The following is a 16,206-nucleotide window of genomic DNA, read 5'->3' as shown; positions in this document are numbered from 1 at the left end:
TAATAAAAATGTATTCTTGTCGATATTTGATTGGTTGGCTCCTCCAGGCCCCCTTCGCTCATTGATCTATGTTCCAGTCTATCATTTCTAGACCCAAGCAGCCTATTGGTCCGTTGCCACGCTCCGGCAGGAGGTGTTCCCCAGTGACGTAAAAGACCCTCTCCGCCCACATTCCGAGGTCTAGGCGGAGACTTCGCGCGACTCTGCCTCTGGGGGCGGGACATGGATGAGAGAGAGACTTTTGATACGGTATAGTTGGCAAGACGGGCGTCCGATTGGTCACTGGCCTGGAAGGAGGCGGAGTCGCCTCTGGATCCAGGGGCAGAGCTCTAGAGACCCAAGGGAGTCTCAAAGTTTGTCTGGAGACCTAGTTGGGGAGTGGGCTTGTTGCTCGAGGACTTTCTTGGAATGAGAGCTGCCTTCTTGCCTTCTTTTTGGATGCACAGCCCGATTTAACCCCTGCACCTCCCGCCCGATCCCAGCAGGCTTGTCCTCTCCGGGGATTCACAGATCTCCGAGGACACGGGTCGCGGAGCCTTCGGCAGGACTCTCCCGGGTTCCTGCTCCAGTGCCTAAGTTCCACTCGCGCACACGCAAGCACACGCGGAGAGAGGCGTCATACCGGCCCGCGGCGGCTCTGCGCGGTCCCCTCCTGCCTCAGCATCCTCGGCCCTGCGCGGCGCCCACCGCCATGGAGGTGCTGGAGAGCGGGGAGCAGAGCGTCCTACAGTGGGACCGCAAGCTGAGTGAGCTGTCAGAGCCCGGGGAGACTGAGGCCCTCATGTACCACACGGTGAGGACCCGTGGTCCGGGCAAAGGGGGGCGGAGGGGAGGAGAAAAGCGGGTTCTGTCACCAGCTGGGCCCTGAGAGGCAGCGTTTGGGAAGGGGTATGGCCAGAGCAAGAGGTCTGGGGATGGGAGTTTTCCCTCTATGAACATATGTAGGTGCACAGCTGGAGCCTTTAAACTTTCTTCCGAGTAAGTGACCCTTTGTATTCCAAAGCAGTTTATAGTGTTTTCCTATCGGCGGCACCATTTCCTATTGCTAACGGTACAGCAATGCTGGGAAGGGACGCGTTTTGAGAATAATGTCTCCGCCCAGTTACACTGATTTATTTATTTTTTTAAGTGGTAAGGTTTGTAAAACACACACACATACGCGCGCGCGCACACAGACACACACACACACACACACACCTCCCAAAATTTCTCCAAAATAAAGCTAACGCATTATTTTCTTCCCATATGTTTTTTTTTAAATCCCCACACAGTTTCTTTACTTTCTTGTTTACGTCTTTAAAATGTTCGTGAGTGTTAAAAGCCTTCCTACTCCACACTGGAAGGCGGCCGCCTCACTTGGCTGCTTCATCTGCACAACCCTCGAACTGCTTCCTCCCTTTTCAGGGGAAAGAGCTCTGAAAAGTTCGGAAAATCTGAGGCAGCTTCGTGCTTCAGGGAGGCTTTGCGGGGAGAGGTGGGACAGCTCACCAGTTCCTTCCCACAGAGACCTCTTTGGAGACTCAGCTGTCAGAAGCGTGGATCATTTAAAGATGTCACTTTCAACTTTTTGCAAGAGAAAAATTTTGTTTGTGATAGCTAGTGCTGGTACTGTGGCTTTGTTCAAAATTCCTAGAAGTTGGGGGGTGGGGGACTGATTGACTTAGGGACTGAGGGACTGAGGGACTGAGGGACTGAGGTAAAGACAGGCTTGGCTGCATTTCTGTCTTAGTGCTGTTAATGGGGTCAGTACCAGGATATTTGAAACTTTTGCAAAACTGCCTGCAGGCTCCACCTCTTTGGCCTTTGCTGCTGGCTGACTGTATTTTGGGAAAAGGGATGGGGCCTCCCTGCTGTTTCCCACCAAAGCATTTGTGGAAGCTGAGAAGGTCTGGTTAAAAAAAGAAGCCATGTGTAGGGTTGAGAGGGAGTGGTGGTTCACTCTGGGGCAAAAGCCAGATGTTGAGTGTGATCTGATCGGCCGGCCTTTGCCCACTGTCTGTCCCGATGAGATCTTTGGGTAGGGAGCCTAGGTGTGCTTCGAGTGCTTTAAAAAGAGCTTGATCATTTTAGACCATAGCTGGTTTTTTAACTTGGGGGCTCCAGATGTTTGCACGGACGTGAGTTGCAGCTTGCAGCTTGCCATGAGCGGAGAGACAGCTCTCTCCCTTGTTTTTCAGCAACAAGCTCTCGATAAAATGTCTTACACAGCAGCCGCAAGGCCACAGCGTCAGGCCGTCTTTCAGTGGGTGGGAATAAAATGTGCAGACAGCCACATTGCTGGATCCTGAGAGATCTCAGGCTGGGCTTTGAGATGAGTCGCTACCTGGGACTGGCAGGAACTGTAAGGACAAAAGCTTGGCTTGGCTCCAACTACAGCTCTACAGCTTCAGAGCTGGAGACTTGTATTTCTTTTGACAACCTAGTAACAACCCAGGTTTCCTGTGTAAGGCGGTGTTGTGGGTCGTTTTTCTGACAATCCTCTGCTTTTCAACAAGTATTACATGGTCTCCAGATAAGTGTCTCCCTTCTGAACCGCTCACTTACACAACATGCCTCTCACGGTGGCTGCCAGTTATTAGTATGTGTATGTGGATTACTAGTGAAAGAAGCGTAGATGGCTGGATCGTATGCCTCTGAACTGGGGCAAGTTTAGAAAAGATACTTTTCCCAGCTAGCGCTTGAACTCAAGATGTCTGTGTGGGGGAGCTGCTAGTGCAGTTTGTCTGTGGTGGCGCAAGGCTGAATCTCCGTGTGGACCACTTTTTATTATGTTTTCATTCGAAGCTATCCTTTCACTTCCTATTTATCGAGTAACTTCCATGTGCCAAACACTCTTCCACGCACTTGGGATTCACGATGAACAAAAACAGACCAAAGCACAGGACTCTGAGTAGCTTACATTGGTTTCGCATGTGTGTAGAAAGAAAATAAATAAGAAATGACAAACATAAAAGAGAGAGACAAGCCATACAGAACGGTCGATGTTTTAAATGCAGAGGAAGAAAGAAGTAAAAGCAGACCGGCATCATCCTTGGTGTCTGTCTACCCCAGGGTCGAGACCTCAAGGACAGAGGCTAGGATGGAACTGAGGAGTAGAGTATCTGCACGAGGGTTTGAAAGAGGGGAGCGTTAGCCAGAGGAAAAGCCCGGCCACAGGCTGTCCATCAGAGGTAGGGTACCTCAGTCGTGATCTATGTCTGTAACGTCATCTGTGTTAGGTTACCCTGTCTCGGTGAGTCATTTTCTTTGTAAATATGGGCTACTTCGAAGATGCTGGTGCCTGGTTCTGGAATGACCCAGGAACATTTTCTAAGTTGAGTGTGTTGAGAGGAGCATGTGGAGGGTGGGGAGCAGAGGAGAGACTGTCTTTGGGGAAAGTGCTAAGAGATGGTCATAGATAGCTACAGCCTGCACTTCAAAGAAAGGGCTTCTTTCTTTGTGTGCCTGTGCGCTTGCGCAGCCTCCCAGGCCCCACCCTTGGTTGGATGCTCTCTTTTTACCATCTTTTGACCACCTACTACACACGTGTGCATGTGTGCCTCTGTGCCAGTGGAAGCCAAAGTATAATCTTGGGTGTTATTCCCCAGGTACCATCCATGTCCTTTCTCGTTGTTGTTTGAGACAGGGTCTCTCAGTGGCCTGGAACTTGTCCTGTAGGCTCTGGTGGATGGTCAATGAGCCCTAGAGATATACCCTTTTCTACATCCCCAGTGCTGGGATTAGAAGCCCGAGGCAGCAGGCCTCAGCTTTTGTGTTTGTTTTTGTTTTGTTAATTATGGCTCTAGGGTTTGAACTTGAGTCCTTGGTCTTGCTAGGCAAGCACATTCTGGCCTGAGCTTTCTCTCTAGTGCTACTGTCACCATCTTTAAAACCTCAGTCATTTTCGGCTAGGAGCTCTAGAACTTTATTTTATGAGGGTTCCCCCAAATTATGCTGGGGCCTTACTAAAAAACAGTGCATCGAATGTTTTACTAAAATCGTGCTATTTCCCCTCTTTCGTGACCCAGTGAGAGTGCCCCTTCTTTGTCTATTTGTTCACCATGGGTCCCAGGGTTTGAACTCGGGTTCTCAGGTTTGTGCAGTTAAGTCCCTTTACCTGATGAGCCATCTTGCTGTTTAAGCTCATTTCCCCCTTTTATCTTTGTTTTATATCTAAGAAAACTGAGGCTTGATGCACTGGAGAACGTTGTGGGATTTGGGCCTCCTAGCTAACTAGTTATGTAAGCTGAATGCAAATTCCAGATCTGCCGGACTCCAAAGCCCTCTCCGCTATAGGTTGAAAACTCCTGACTTAAAGAGAAGTAGCTAATTAAAAGGTTGGGAGAGAATGATAGGGTTATAGAAACTGCTGAGTCTCAAAGCAGCCAATATTTAACTGGAGCTGCCAGTGTCTTCTGGAATCAGGATCATTGTTTTAAGGTGGGATTTAGCTAACAACATATCAGATCACGAAAGCTCTTTTTTTTTTTTTTTTTAGCAAACTTTAATATCCAAGTTTCACAAGGCCGGGACTTTTCTTTCTCAGATGTGTCTTGTGAGCATGAAGAGCTATGCTTTTTATTTATTTTCTTTTTTTCTGTTTGGCTAGCCGTGAAGACTTCTGGGTCTTGAAAGCTCTAGGCTTAAGGAAGACAGTCAACAGAATAATGAAACCCTTGAATAGGGTGACTGTGGACTTGCTCAGCAGATCCTGAATTACTAAAGCTTTGGGCTTCCTCTTGAGGCTTATATAAATAAAGCCTTCTGAGCTTAAGGTGTGGGTCAGGAGGCCCTGGTTTCCAGCACTAGCACTGAAGCGGAAAAAAAATTGTGATTAAGGTGAGGAGTGTTCTTTTAGTTCAGCAAATCATTTTTCTATGAAAGCTGCTGCTTCCAGACTGATCAAGGCTAAACGAGTGTTCAGAACCATGGCCGGCACAGAACCAAAGAAAGACCTGTCTCTCAGGGTTTAGTGCCATTCTGAGAAACCTTGCTCCTTTTTTTGCTGGCATGCCTGGATGTAGGACTGTTCTGATGTTATATGAACCTGTAAGGTTCTATACAAATTATATCCCTGGGACTTCTCTGTGGACTTTTGCAGTATAAAGGACAAAATAATCAGTACTCCATTAAAGCTCAGTACTCACGTTGCACAGGCTTTTTGTGAAGACACCAGGGAGCAGGGTGCTTGGTGGAATGGGATTCCCAGGTTGAAGTCTGACCATGGGTTGTGCAGAATAAATAAACGTTGCCATTTTGGCTATTTTACCTTTTCTGGCAAATACAGATTTTGTTAGTTTTTGCAACAATTCTGTTCATTTAAAAAAACGAGTAGGTAGAAACTAGTCTTTGCCAAGGGGTCCAGTGACGTTTTGCTTGTACATTACGACTGTAAAACGAGTTGGGGGTGTTACGCTGCTCAGATTTTCCATCTGGTCAGTTTCTAAGGTGAGATGTCTCGTCCCAGTGGTAGGAAGGGAGTTAAGGGAAGCTGATGGCTTTCTCATCTGGCTGACACTGTCTGCTGAGAAGTTGGTCCATCTCATAGGCTGAAGGGCTTGGGCTTCCTGCCAGCAAGCCCAGAGACTGGGGTGGTTCTGATGGGCAGTGAAGCCTGCGGCTGGACATTCTCATTCAGATGTCATTTCCTGTTGGCGTCCCCTGCAAAGTCCTGATGATCTGAGTCCTCATTGGCTGAGAATGTCACTGTTTCTGGTCTCTTGGCCTTCACCAGTTGAATAGGCACACAGTTCCAGCAGGACATAGAAGTACAATTTGTCTTCGAGGCCCTCATTTGATCTTCCTACATCTTTGTTCCATTCAAGTATTCCCCCTTTTCTCAGGTCCCAAGTGTTATCACCTTGATGTCCTCTTTCCAGCTTCTGTTTACTTGATATTAGCTTACACTAATATTAAAAATCCAAGTGCGTTCATATGGAGCCATAATTACTTTAGAGCAAAATGGCGGCTCTGTCCATGGAGAATTTGAAGCAGTAGCCGGGGAGTATGTGCAGAGCACTTGGGGATTGGGGGAGCAGGGTGAGTCTCTACTGCTCTGTTTTTCCATACATAGGGCCCTTGAATGACAGCCTCCCTTGCTCATGTGTAGCTAACTGATGCATGAATATAAGATTCCCACTGTCTCTGTAAATATCTCTAACCCCTTATTTTTGTTGTTTCCCAGATGGGGATGGTATTCATTGTTCAGATGGTATAATAATAACACGAGAAGGCAAAATGTAGGCAGGACTGAGTTTTCTATTTGCCTTTAATCCTGAAAGATCTCAGGTGCAGTGTTCTGGGGAAGCAGAACCTCAGGGTGATGCTGCTCACGTAGAAGAACTAGGCACTGCGTCTGCATGACCAACAGGTTGAATCACAATGCTTGCAGCTGGAAGTACCCAAACTCACCCCACGTCCACAGATATAAGTCAAGAAGTTCTCATGTTGCAAGGAGCTAAGAAATGTAGCTCGGTGTTTGGATGATTCACTAGCTCCCCAGTGTCCCAGTGGACTTCGGTTCCACCCATCCATGTTGGATGCCTGCTGGACACAGTGGTTTGGGATGTCATATCCACAATGACAGTATGCAGACGAAGAAGACAGGCAGTTTCTTTCATGCGCTCCCCCTCCTTTTGTTTTTGAGATGGAAGAGACTTTTCTTTACAAAGGGGTTTGTTTGTTTGTTTTTTACATTTGTTTGTTTAGTGCATGGGTATGTTCATGTGCATGTGTGTGTGCAATGTGTACTGCACATGTATGTAGCCTACAGAAACCAGAGGAGGGTGCCAGGTCCTCTGGAGCTGGAGTTACAAGTATTTATGAGTCACCTAGTGTAGGTGCTGGGAATCAAACCCTGGTCCTCTCTCCGAGAGCCATCTCTCCAGCACCCCGTAAAATTTTCTTAATAGCTTCCCAGATTTAGTTTTATTTTAGGATTGGGTCATACAGACATTTCTAAATGCCCAGCTAAAGAAGGGTATAGTTTAAAAGAACTATGTTTTCTAGCTAGCCTGTATAAATGAAGAAAAAACCTGGTATTTGACAAGCTGTAAGCTTAGATTGGACAGGTTCTGAGCTATTCTAACTTACACTCAATCCATAGACCCTGTGTTACCTGCTGTATGGGTCTTGCCCGAGCTGATTCCGTTAAATCAGCTGTCCTCGGGGTGCACTTCTCCTGGCCAGGTGTTCCCGATCCATCTGACTTCATGATGGCCTCCTTCTTTCTCCATTTCCTTCTTCCACTGCTATGGTCTCTCTTGAGATCCTTCACTGGATTCTCAGGTCCTGCCTTTCTCTTTCTCCTGCCCAGTCACAAGCTCTAGCCTTTTATTAACCAATAGCTTTAGATTAAAGAGCAACGTTTACACAACAAAGGCCAGTGTATGTGAGAATTCACTGGTCTGGGGGCAACCAGATCCTGGGGTTGAATGCATAGCAGCACCACACCGACCCCCCCAACAGTGTAGGATTGAAAACACTAGCTTAGATTAATCATTTAGGGATGAAAAGAGATACCAGAGACCAGGTGTGATTGTTGGTATTATAGTCTGTCAAAAGTTTTGTTTGATTAACAAACAAAGGTGTGTCTCTCAAAGGTGGGACAGCAACTAGAAAAATGTTTTAAATGGATAATTATTAGCCATGAGAACAAAAGAACAAGGCCAGAGTCTGTGCAGAATCCTTGCAAAGTCTAAGGATTGTTTAGGTGTGCTATAAGGATCCAAGGAGGGACCCTGAGAGTGGGAGGAAAAAAATCATGGGATACATACAGTGCTTGATCATGGAGCTAGGGCTGGAGATGTACAGGGAGGGGGTGAGTGTCCTGCTCACTGCCTGGGACATGCAGAATTAACTACAGTATCCAAACTCCCAGCATCAGAGCCCAATACCAGGGCTAGAGGTAGCTAGCAGGGCCAGTGATCTTGCTCACCATGGAAGGCAAGAGGAAGGCAAGAGTGACTTCTTCCCGTCCAGGACCACAGCTGGGTGAAAGCTGAAGGCTGTTTTCCTACTTGCATGGGGCTGTTGGAATATTGCTGAGGCATCGTGTGTCTCTCCACAACATGGACTTCCTGCCACAGCCTGGCTGCTCTGCTGTCTTCTGTGGAGAATGGCCCCGAGGCCTTGCTGGCTATTTGCTGGGGTTGAGCCTATGGCTGTAAGGCCCCAGTGAATGCCTCTGTTTCCTGCCTGGAGAATTGAGGGGAAATAAGGAGACCTGTCACCTTACCATCTTTGAGTTAACCTTGAGCCAGTTTCTCCCTGCTCACTGGATGTTCACCAGCTCTTCCAAATAAAGTTCCAAGTGACCGTGGTTTTTTCCCTGGATGGAATTATATAGCACTGGTGTACAGAGTGGGTTTTATATAAAGAATCTGAGACTTAGAGTCAAGGAATTTGCTCCTCTCGAAGACCGGCTTCTTGAGGTCAGATGTGCCTTCAGTTTTTCCGTACTCTTCTCTTTGCTAAGGTCAAGAATGAAATGCTAAGCAATCCATGATAGTTTCATGACATACAGTCATCCTAGAAAATGGACAAACTGAGTGATTCTGGTCTCTTTTGTTGATGGAGAACAATGTATCAGTAACATACACATATGTATATATTTTAAATCTGTATTGTCATGAAGGCTTTTTAAGATATGCACATTTAGTTTGATAGGGACTCAGTGTGTCTCAGTCTCTTAGTTAGAATTTCTATTGCTGTGATAAAACACCATGACCAAAGCAACTTGGGGAGGAAAGGGTTTATTTGGCTTATACTTCCGTATCACTGTTCATCACTGAATGAAATCAGGATTCAAACTCAAAGCAGAGCAGGAACCTGGAGGCAGGAGGCAATCCATAAAGGGTTTCTGCTTATTGGTTTGCTCAGCTTGCTTTCTTATAGAACCTCAGACCACCAGCTCAGGGATGGCACCACCCACAATGGGCTGGGCCCTGTCCATCAATCACTAAAAGTGCCTTACAGTTAGATCTTATGGAGGCATTTCTTCAATTGAGGTTCTCTCCTTTCAGGTAACTCTAGCTTGGGTCAGGTTGCCATAAACACTGGTATCCATATCTCTCCTTTTGTTCAGGAAATACAGTGAGGGTAGAGCAGTTCTCTAAGAGCCCTGGCTTTCCCGAGGGGTGAGAGTGGAGGTTGTATTGTGGAATGGGTGTGTCTTTGACCCAGGCCACTGGTTCTCTGGTGACCTTGGCCATGCTGGTTGGATTTGTTTCTTTGCCTGTAATAGATGCATTTATTTTTACCCTGTCCTCTATGTCTTCAGTTTGAGAATGAGCTGTCCTAGCCCGGATAGTCTGATGTCATTTGGAATGCAGAAGGCCATGTAATTATTTTCTCTCGTGCATCTGAATTCTTCTCTTGCCAGCTTCTATCTTCAGCTATAAACACAGGTTTCTCCCATCAACACATGCTTGCCAGCTGCCTCTTCTCGATCACGTTTCTGTCTGTCTTGTTTAAGGTCAGGATTTTTTTTCCACATAAGTAGTTATCAGCTCCAGTCTCCATTTCTTCAGTTTCCATTCCTGTCTAGACCCCCCTGTACTCTGGTTCCTATCACTGATTGTAGGATTCGCCAACTTCTCTCTAACTGCGAGTCCAACCATCTTTTCCCTGTGTTTCCCTGCCAGACCTTGTGGAAATATTTGACAATATTGATCATCGGTTTACCTCATAACACTTTTCTTCGAGATAGGGTCTTGCATTGTAGCACAGGCTGGCTTTGACTCACTCTATAGCTCAGGCTGGCCACAAACTCACTATCTTTTGGGTTTGCAGGCATGTGCTATGTGCCTGGCTATAAGGGGCCTTTCCCAGAGTTTCCACAACACCGAGGGGTCAGAGTGATAGACTTAGCATTGGTTCATCTTTCGATGACTTGTTAATCTTAAACATGAAGCATTTGGTCCTTGGCTGTCATCTCTTTCTCTGGCCCCACTCCCATCTCCTCTGTCAGCTGCAATGTAACTGATTCTTCATGTCTCTTGTTTGTGGATGGAGAGCCAGAGATCTTTGGAGTATGACCCTAGATTCTTCTGGCTCCACCTCAGTCGCAGGACAGCTCAGGCTGGCTAACCCTTCACAATGTGTTCCTCTAACTAAGGAGAACTGAGGCTACTTTGACTCCTGTTATCAGGTACCTTCCTTATCTCAGGGATGTTTGGTGACTCAGTAGTTCCAAGTATAAACCCATGCAGCCTTCTCATGGGCCATTTCTGAGACAGCTGCTTCTGGATCCAATGTCACCCACCAGATACAGCCTGTGTTTTGTCTGGACTTCTGATACACTTTGGCTAGGGAAATCCTTCATGGACTTGGGGTGGTGGCGGTATGTACAGCTGTTTGACTGTTTGAAAGGTCAGGGCACAAGTCAAACCTTACTTAGATCATGTCCCCTACATTCCCATGTTGCTAGAGTGAGTTACAATCTGTTCATGTTAAATTGCCTGCTTTTAGGTTGTTTTCTCCTGATGTAATTTATTTATCTAAACTTAACTAGCATTATAGAAGCGCTTTGGTGGTGGTGGTGGTGTTTAAACAGTTCAGATGGGTCCCACTGAACTGCCCAAATCTGTATGGCCACTCCTTTGTAGCTGCATCTGTGGTAGATAACCCTCAACTAGGGTCTGAGGCATTTTGATATGAGAACTCACTGTATGCAGTTTGCCCCAATCGAAGGTCTGTGTTTGTATTAAATGGGCTGAATTCTGTTTTGTACTTTATGTCTTTGGGCACCTACCATTGAAAGCCATTTGGTTGGTTTTTGATTTCTTGGGTTTGTTTGTTTGTTTGTTTGTTTGTTTTTTGATACTGAACTCTCTAGTTCAGGTTGTCCCCAAACCCACTGAGTAGCCAACAGCAAATCTTCCTGCCTCAGCTCCTCAGGGTATTAGAATTACAGGTGTTAGTCACTACACCAGGCTAAAAGTCTCCTGCTTAAAAACAAAAACAGGCTACTTACTGCCATAATGAAACCCATGACTTTGCATACTAACTTAACAATATACTAAAAAAAAAAAAAACTACAGCAAACTTTAATTAAATGGGTTATTAAGGATAACAACAACAATGACATTAAATTGGTTGGACTATTTCATTTGGACAACCTGATTGATGAGTATAGTATTTGTGTTTATTTTTATTTTTTGAGATAGTGTCTCCCTGTGCAGTCTAAGCCAGTCTTAGAGTCCTGGTTCTCTTACCTCATCCTCCTGGGTTCTGGCTTCCATATACAAGCTACACCGCCTGGCTAATTTGTATTTTATAATGTGGAAATCTGCTTTCTGGTTTAAAAGTTGGCTTCAGTGAAACCTAGACAAAATAAAAAGTGGAAAAAACCAGGGAGGTAGGAGACATTTTTTTCTTTCATACTGAGGAGAAAAGGTCTTTCAGACATCTTGGCCAATAAGAAGCGTCTGGGGAGAAACAATCTAGTTTCCAAGTTGTCTGAGTGGAAAATCCTGGTTTGTAGCATTCTGTGCCTTGGAAATGTCTGAATAGTTTCTGTGTGAAGGGAAATTCCTTTTGGCTGAGAGAGAGCAAGCCAGCGGATTCAAGCTGATAGGATGGTGTTTTTAGACAAGAGGAGGAAATGGGATTTGTGGCCGCAGAGCCCCCTCACTGGTCAGTCCTGTTAACAGACAGTCGGAGGCAGCCAGTCAGAGCCTTGCAAGGGTCCCCATCCTCAAGGCCTTCCTTGCTTCCTGCTCACACATCCTGGGGAAATAACACTCTAAGCTGGTTCTTCTTCCTATCTCAAGATCACTGTCTCTGTTTCTGTCTCTGACTCTGACTCACACTCTGTCTTTGTTTCTCTGTCTGTCTGTCTGTCTGTCTGTCTGTCTCTGACACAGTCTGTCTGTTTCTCTCTCTTTCTCTCTCTCTCTCTCTCTCTCTCTCTCTCTCTCTCCCTCCCCCTCGCACCAGCCTACCTACAGGGATAGGCTGATACCTGTTTTGACCGTGCGTTTTGCAGCAGAGCTGTGTTCAGGCTCTTTCTGCAGCGAGGAGGACGGAATGACAAATGAAGAGCTGAGGAAGTCTTTACGCAGAGCGTGGCATCCACAGTTGATGCTGGGTATAAACAGAAGTTCTCCAGCCTTTGGAGTGTACAACATAGGACAATTTAAAAAGCTAGAGTTGAATCCGGGAATCCTGAGTAGTTTATTTCAGAAAGGGGCTTCAGACTGCAGATCTCTGCCTCTATCCCCTAAGTGCTCGAATTACAGATATGCACCATCACCTTCCCACACACACACCATAGTTTTAAGAAAAGGGGCTCTGTTGGGGGAGTGCTTGGAGCTAGTCCAAGATTATGAAACGTTTGCACATTCTTTCTGTGGACAGGAAGGCTGATAATAAGAGGACAGACGTCGGAATGAATGTATTCGAGGAAGGAAACTTAGAAAGTGGCTAAAAGAGATAAGCTAGAGGGGACGGAGTTGATTAAATGATCTGCTGGCCGGCGAGTCCATCCTGGGGCAGAAACATGTGAGGCCTGAGACCACAGGGAAGAGCAACACCTGTGAGAGGACTAGAAGCCAGACCTGGGGACTTGGTGGCTTTAGGGGAGAAAGAGTCAAGCATGGGAGACTTCCTGTCCCCTGCCTTGGCTGGTTGAGTTGCTATTGACCTACAATGGAAATGTTTAGAGAGCACATGAGTTCGGTGGGAAGATGGTGAGCTCATTTTCAGACATGGTGACAGATGTGTCTGTGGGATACTCGGGAATGATGTTATAAAAGCAGTTGGAAAATTGTGTCTGGAGTTCTGGAGAGAGGTTCTGATTGGGGACCTAAATTGGGGTGATGGGAGTCTGTTGTTTTGTAGTGAAGCTAGGGTTTCATATATAGTAATCCAGACAGCCCCTGGTGAGAGGGAGCGGAGGAGTAGGAGGAGAATGGAGCCGGGCTGCAGGAGCATCCGCATAGCGGAGGAGCGTGCTGGTGGACTCAGAATGGGCAGAGAGAGTACAGAAATGAGCACACCTCCTTTGCAGATCCCAGAGAGGGGCGAGATACTGGGAGTGGTGGTCAAGGCGAGGAAGACTGTGTGCCCCCCTTCAGCTGACTGCTGAGCCTTTGGAGGAATGGATTTGCCTGTTAGTCCAGGGTTGTTTCAGTGTCTCTGCAGCCACAGGTCTTCTGTGGTGGCAGAACCTTTGTGCAGGGTGTGCGACTCCCTCTGGGAAGAGCTGTCTGCTGAGAGTGCAGACTGCAGGAAGAGGAGGGGGAGGGCCAATGAGCAGGGTGCACTGTGCACAGGACTGCTATGGTTTATAAAAGGGTTAATTAATCCCAGTTCTCAAAACTGGCAGCATTTGGGTGCCTCTGTGGTCTTACTTTCATTCTGTCTATGGTGAGTCTATCATCCCAGTATGTCCTACTAGTCAGCACAGTGCTCTGCGTGTGTGTGCGCGTATGCGTGTGGATGTGATTTGCCCTTGAACCACATGTGCTTTGGGATCCACAGAAAAGATGGATGACTACAGACTTTATAATACCTAAGTGCTGGAGTTTGCCATTTCCCTTTGTTGCTTCTCATCCCTTCACCAAGAAGGGCTCGGCACACCCACTCTTGCCTCAAGTGAGTTTGGTCGAAGAGTCACTAACAGTGTTCACACTGTAGAGAGATGAGAGAGAGCCGGGTGTGGTAGCCTATGCCTCCAAATCCCAGGCACAGGGAGCAGGAGTTCAAAGCAAATTTCACAGGGAGTTTGGGGCCAGCCTGGGCTGCAAAAGAGTCTGTTTCTGTAAGAGAAGTGGGGGGTGTGGAAGAGGAGAGAAAGAAAGAAAAATAGAGGGGAAAAAAGCTTCTCCAAACAAATTGGCTCCAGTCTTGTAGGAAATAATAACAGGGCAGATGAGGGCAGACGGCTTTGTAGTATGGTCAGCCTGTAGGAAGAACTAAAATAAATAACTTTCAAGAAAGTGAGCAGATCCAAGCTGTCACCACAGAGGGGTTTAGCAGACCCCTGCCTGGTTCTGCCCAGGGATGTTCTTTTCATATCTTCAGGCCTCCCAGGGACATGAGAAGGTAGGCTCATAGGGGCTGAAGATACACATGGCTGTAGAGAAAAAAAAGTCAGTTTCAGGACAGCCCAAAGCTTCTAAAAGGGTTTCATGGAGGAGCTAAAATTCACTCCTCAATTCCATGTGGGGGTGAGTTTCTGATGTCTTTTTTTGTTTGTTTGTTTGTTTGATTGATTAATTTTATTTTGTGCACATTAGTGTGAGGGTATAAGATATTTTGGAACTGGAGTTACAGACAGGAGTTGTGAGCTGCCATGTGGGTGCTGGGCATAGAACCCCAGCCCTTTGGAAGAGCAGACCATGCTCTTAACCACTGAGCCATCTCACCAGCTAGATTCTGATGTCTTAACTAGGACACAAAGAACTCTTTGCTCAGCCGTTGGGTCTTGATGTTTATTTTATTTCGTTAGATTTCATTTATTTTTGTGACTGGGTCTCACATAATCCAGGCTGGCCTTTTAAACACGTTGTTGTTCTGTTTTATAGATTATATATATATATATATGTGTGTGTGTGTGTGTCTTTGTGAGTATGCACATGTGCATATGAGCTCCAGGGAGACCAGTAAAAAGTGTCCGATCCTCTGGAGCTAGAGTCATGGGCAGTTGTGTACCACCTGATTTGGGGAGTGGGAATAGAACTCTGGTCCTCTGAAGAGTAGCTAGCACATGCTCTTTCTAGCACTGGCTTCAAATTATCCTTTAGCCAAGGACGACCCTGAATTTTGTATCTCAGATTCCAGGGATGTGCTACCACACCTGGTCTATATGTTGCTGGGTATTGAGCCTCGGAGATAGGCATGCCCGGTGAGTGCTGTACCCAGGGAACCACATCCTCAGCCGTTCACATTCTTTCAATAAGAAATGTCTTGTAAATTTGAACCATCTGTAGAGAAACATTTTCTAAAAAAATTGACCTTAAAATATTATTTTATGTCTAAGAATGTTTTGCCTGCATATATCTAAATAGACTACACATGTGCCTGGTGCCCAAGGAAACCAGAAGATGTCACTGGAGCCTCTGGACCTGGAGTCACAAATAGTGTCAGCTGCCATGTGGATGCTGGCCACCTAACAGGTGTTCTGCAAAAGCAGCAAGTGCTCTTAACCTCTGAGCCATCTCTCCAGCCCCTGATTTTAATTTTTGAAGCAATTTTAAGTCCATAGCAAAACATAGCACAGGTACAGAGAGTTCCTGGAGTGTCTGTCCCGGACACACAAATCTCCCTCCCTTGATCACCCTTCTATCACACTGTGGACCATGACTTCATCATCCGGGGTTGCCTGTGGCTGATCACTCAACTGTCACACTGTGGACCATGGCTTTGTCAGCCGGGCTTGCCTGTGGCAGTGTTTTACTTTACCTTTGTATTTTAAGTTCAGTCATAATGATTTTTTATTTTCCCATATAACCAGCAAGAATCTGCACTAGCCCACGAGACAGCCTTAAGCCTGTTGGCATGCCCATGTTCTTTTCTCTTTATGTTGACAAGGGCTTATTCAAACACCCAGGTGCAGACCTGTGGATTTCAGCAGAGCACAGCTGAACCGGTAGAATCTTTTCTGCCCCTTCCCGTTCCAGATGACTTACTCACTGTCCACCTTCCTTTGCAAAGGGGGCTGGAATCCACCAGAGACTTTATATAAAATTCTAGTGAGGGATGTTTATGTAAAACCAAAGATTTCCCAAACCAGTTTTTGTCTCTTTAACTTTTAGCTGCTTGCCTGGCCTTGCACTCGCTGGGGAGGTGCAGGTACCGTTTGAAGTTGTTTTTCCGGGTCTGTTCTGGGTTTGTGAGTTTTCTTTTCAGGATTCTTGCTACAGTCTGTGATCTACATTTAGGTGCCCCTGGAAAGCAGAGACTCAAGGGGTGAGGCCAGGACCAAACCCAGATGGAAACAGCCTGCCCTTTGGACTCAGGGCATCAGGGGCTATCTAAACCTTGTGATCTTGACAGTCTCGAGGTGCACAATTTTCTTGCATGATGAGAGAGACAGACAGGTAGCTCCAGCAAATCCTTTGGTGAGGGACATGAGGTTGTTTAGTGTCGCCTTTGACTTACGGGAAGACACTGGATCAGGCAGGAAGGTCAAGTGGACCAAGAAAGGAGACGTTTGGGCTTTCTTGTTTCCATCTCTTCCTGATTCTGTCATGGGATTCTGTTTGTCCTATGTGGGGTTGG

At 46.4% G+C, this 16,206-nt stretch overlaps 1 protein-coding gene across 2 annotated transcripts in view; it reads left to right on the top strand.

Moving 5' to 3' along the window:
- The first annotated feature begins 333 nt into the window (after positions 1-333).
- The window catches only part of Creb3l2 (cAMP responsive element binding protein 3 like 2), a 115,792-nt gene continuing 99,919 nt past the window's right edge, over positions 334-16,206 (top strand). For both annotated transcript variants that reach the window (XM_028768367.1, XM_028768368.1), the window contains exon 1: positions 334-793. In XM_028768367.1, coding sequence (XP_028624200.1) covers positions 692-793 — 102 coding nt within the window. In that variant the 5' untranslated portion in view covers positions 334-691. The remainder of the gene's footprint in view (positions 794-16,206) is intronic.

Source organism: Grammomys surdaster, unplaced genomic scaffold (genome assembly GCF_004785775.1).
Source record: "Grammomys surdaster isolate TR1022 unplaced genomic scaffold, NIH_TR_1.0 186, whole genome shotgun sequence".
Taxonomy (NCBI): domain Eukaryota; kingdom Metazoa; phylum Chordata; class Mammalia; order Rodentia; family Muridae; genus Grammomys; species Grammomys surdaster.
The sequence above is the reverse complement of the archived record's forward strand: the minus strand, read 5'-3'. Positions and strand labels throughout refer to the sequence as shown.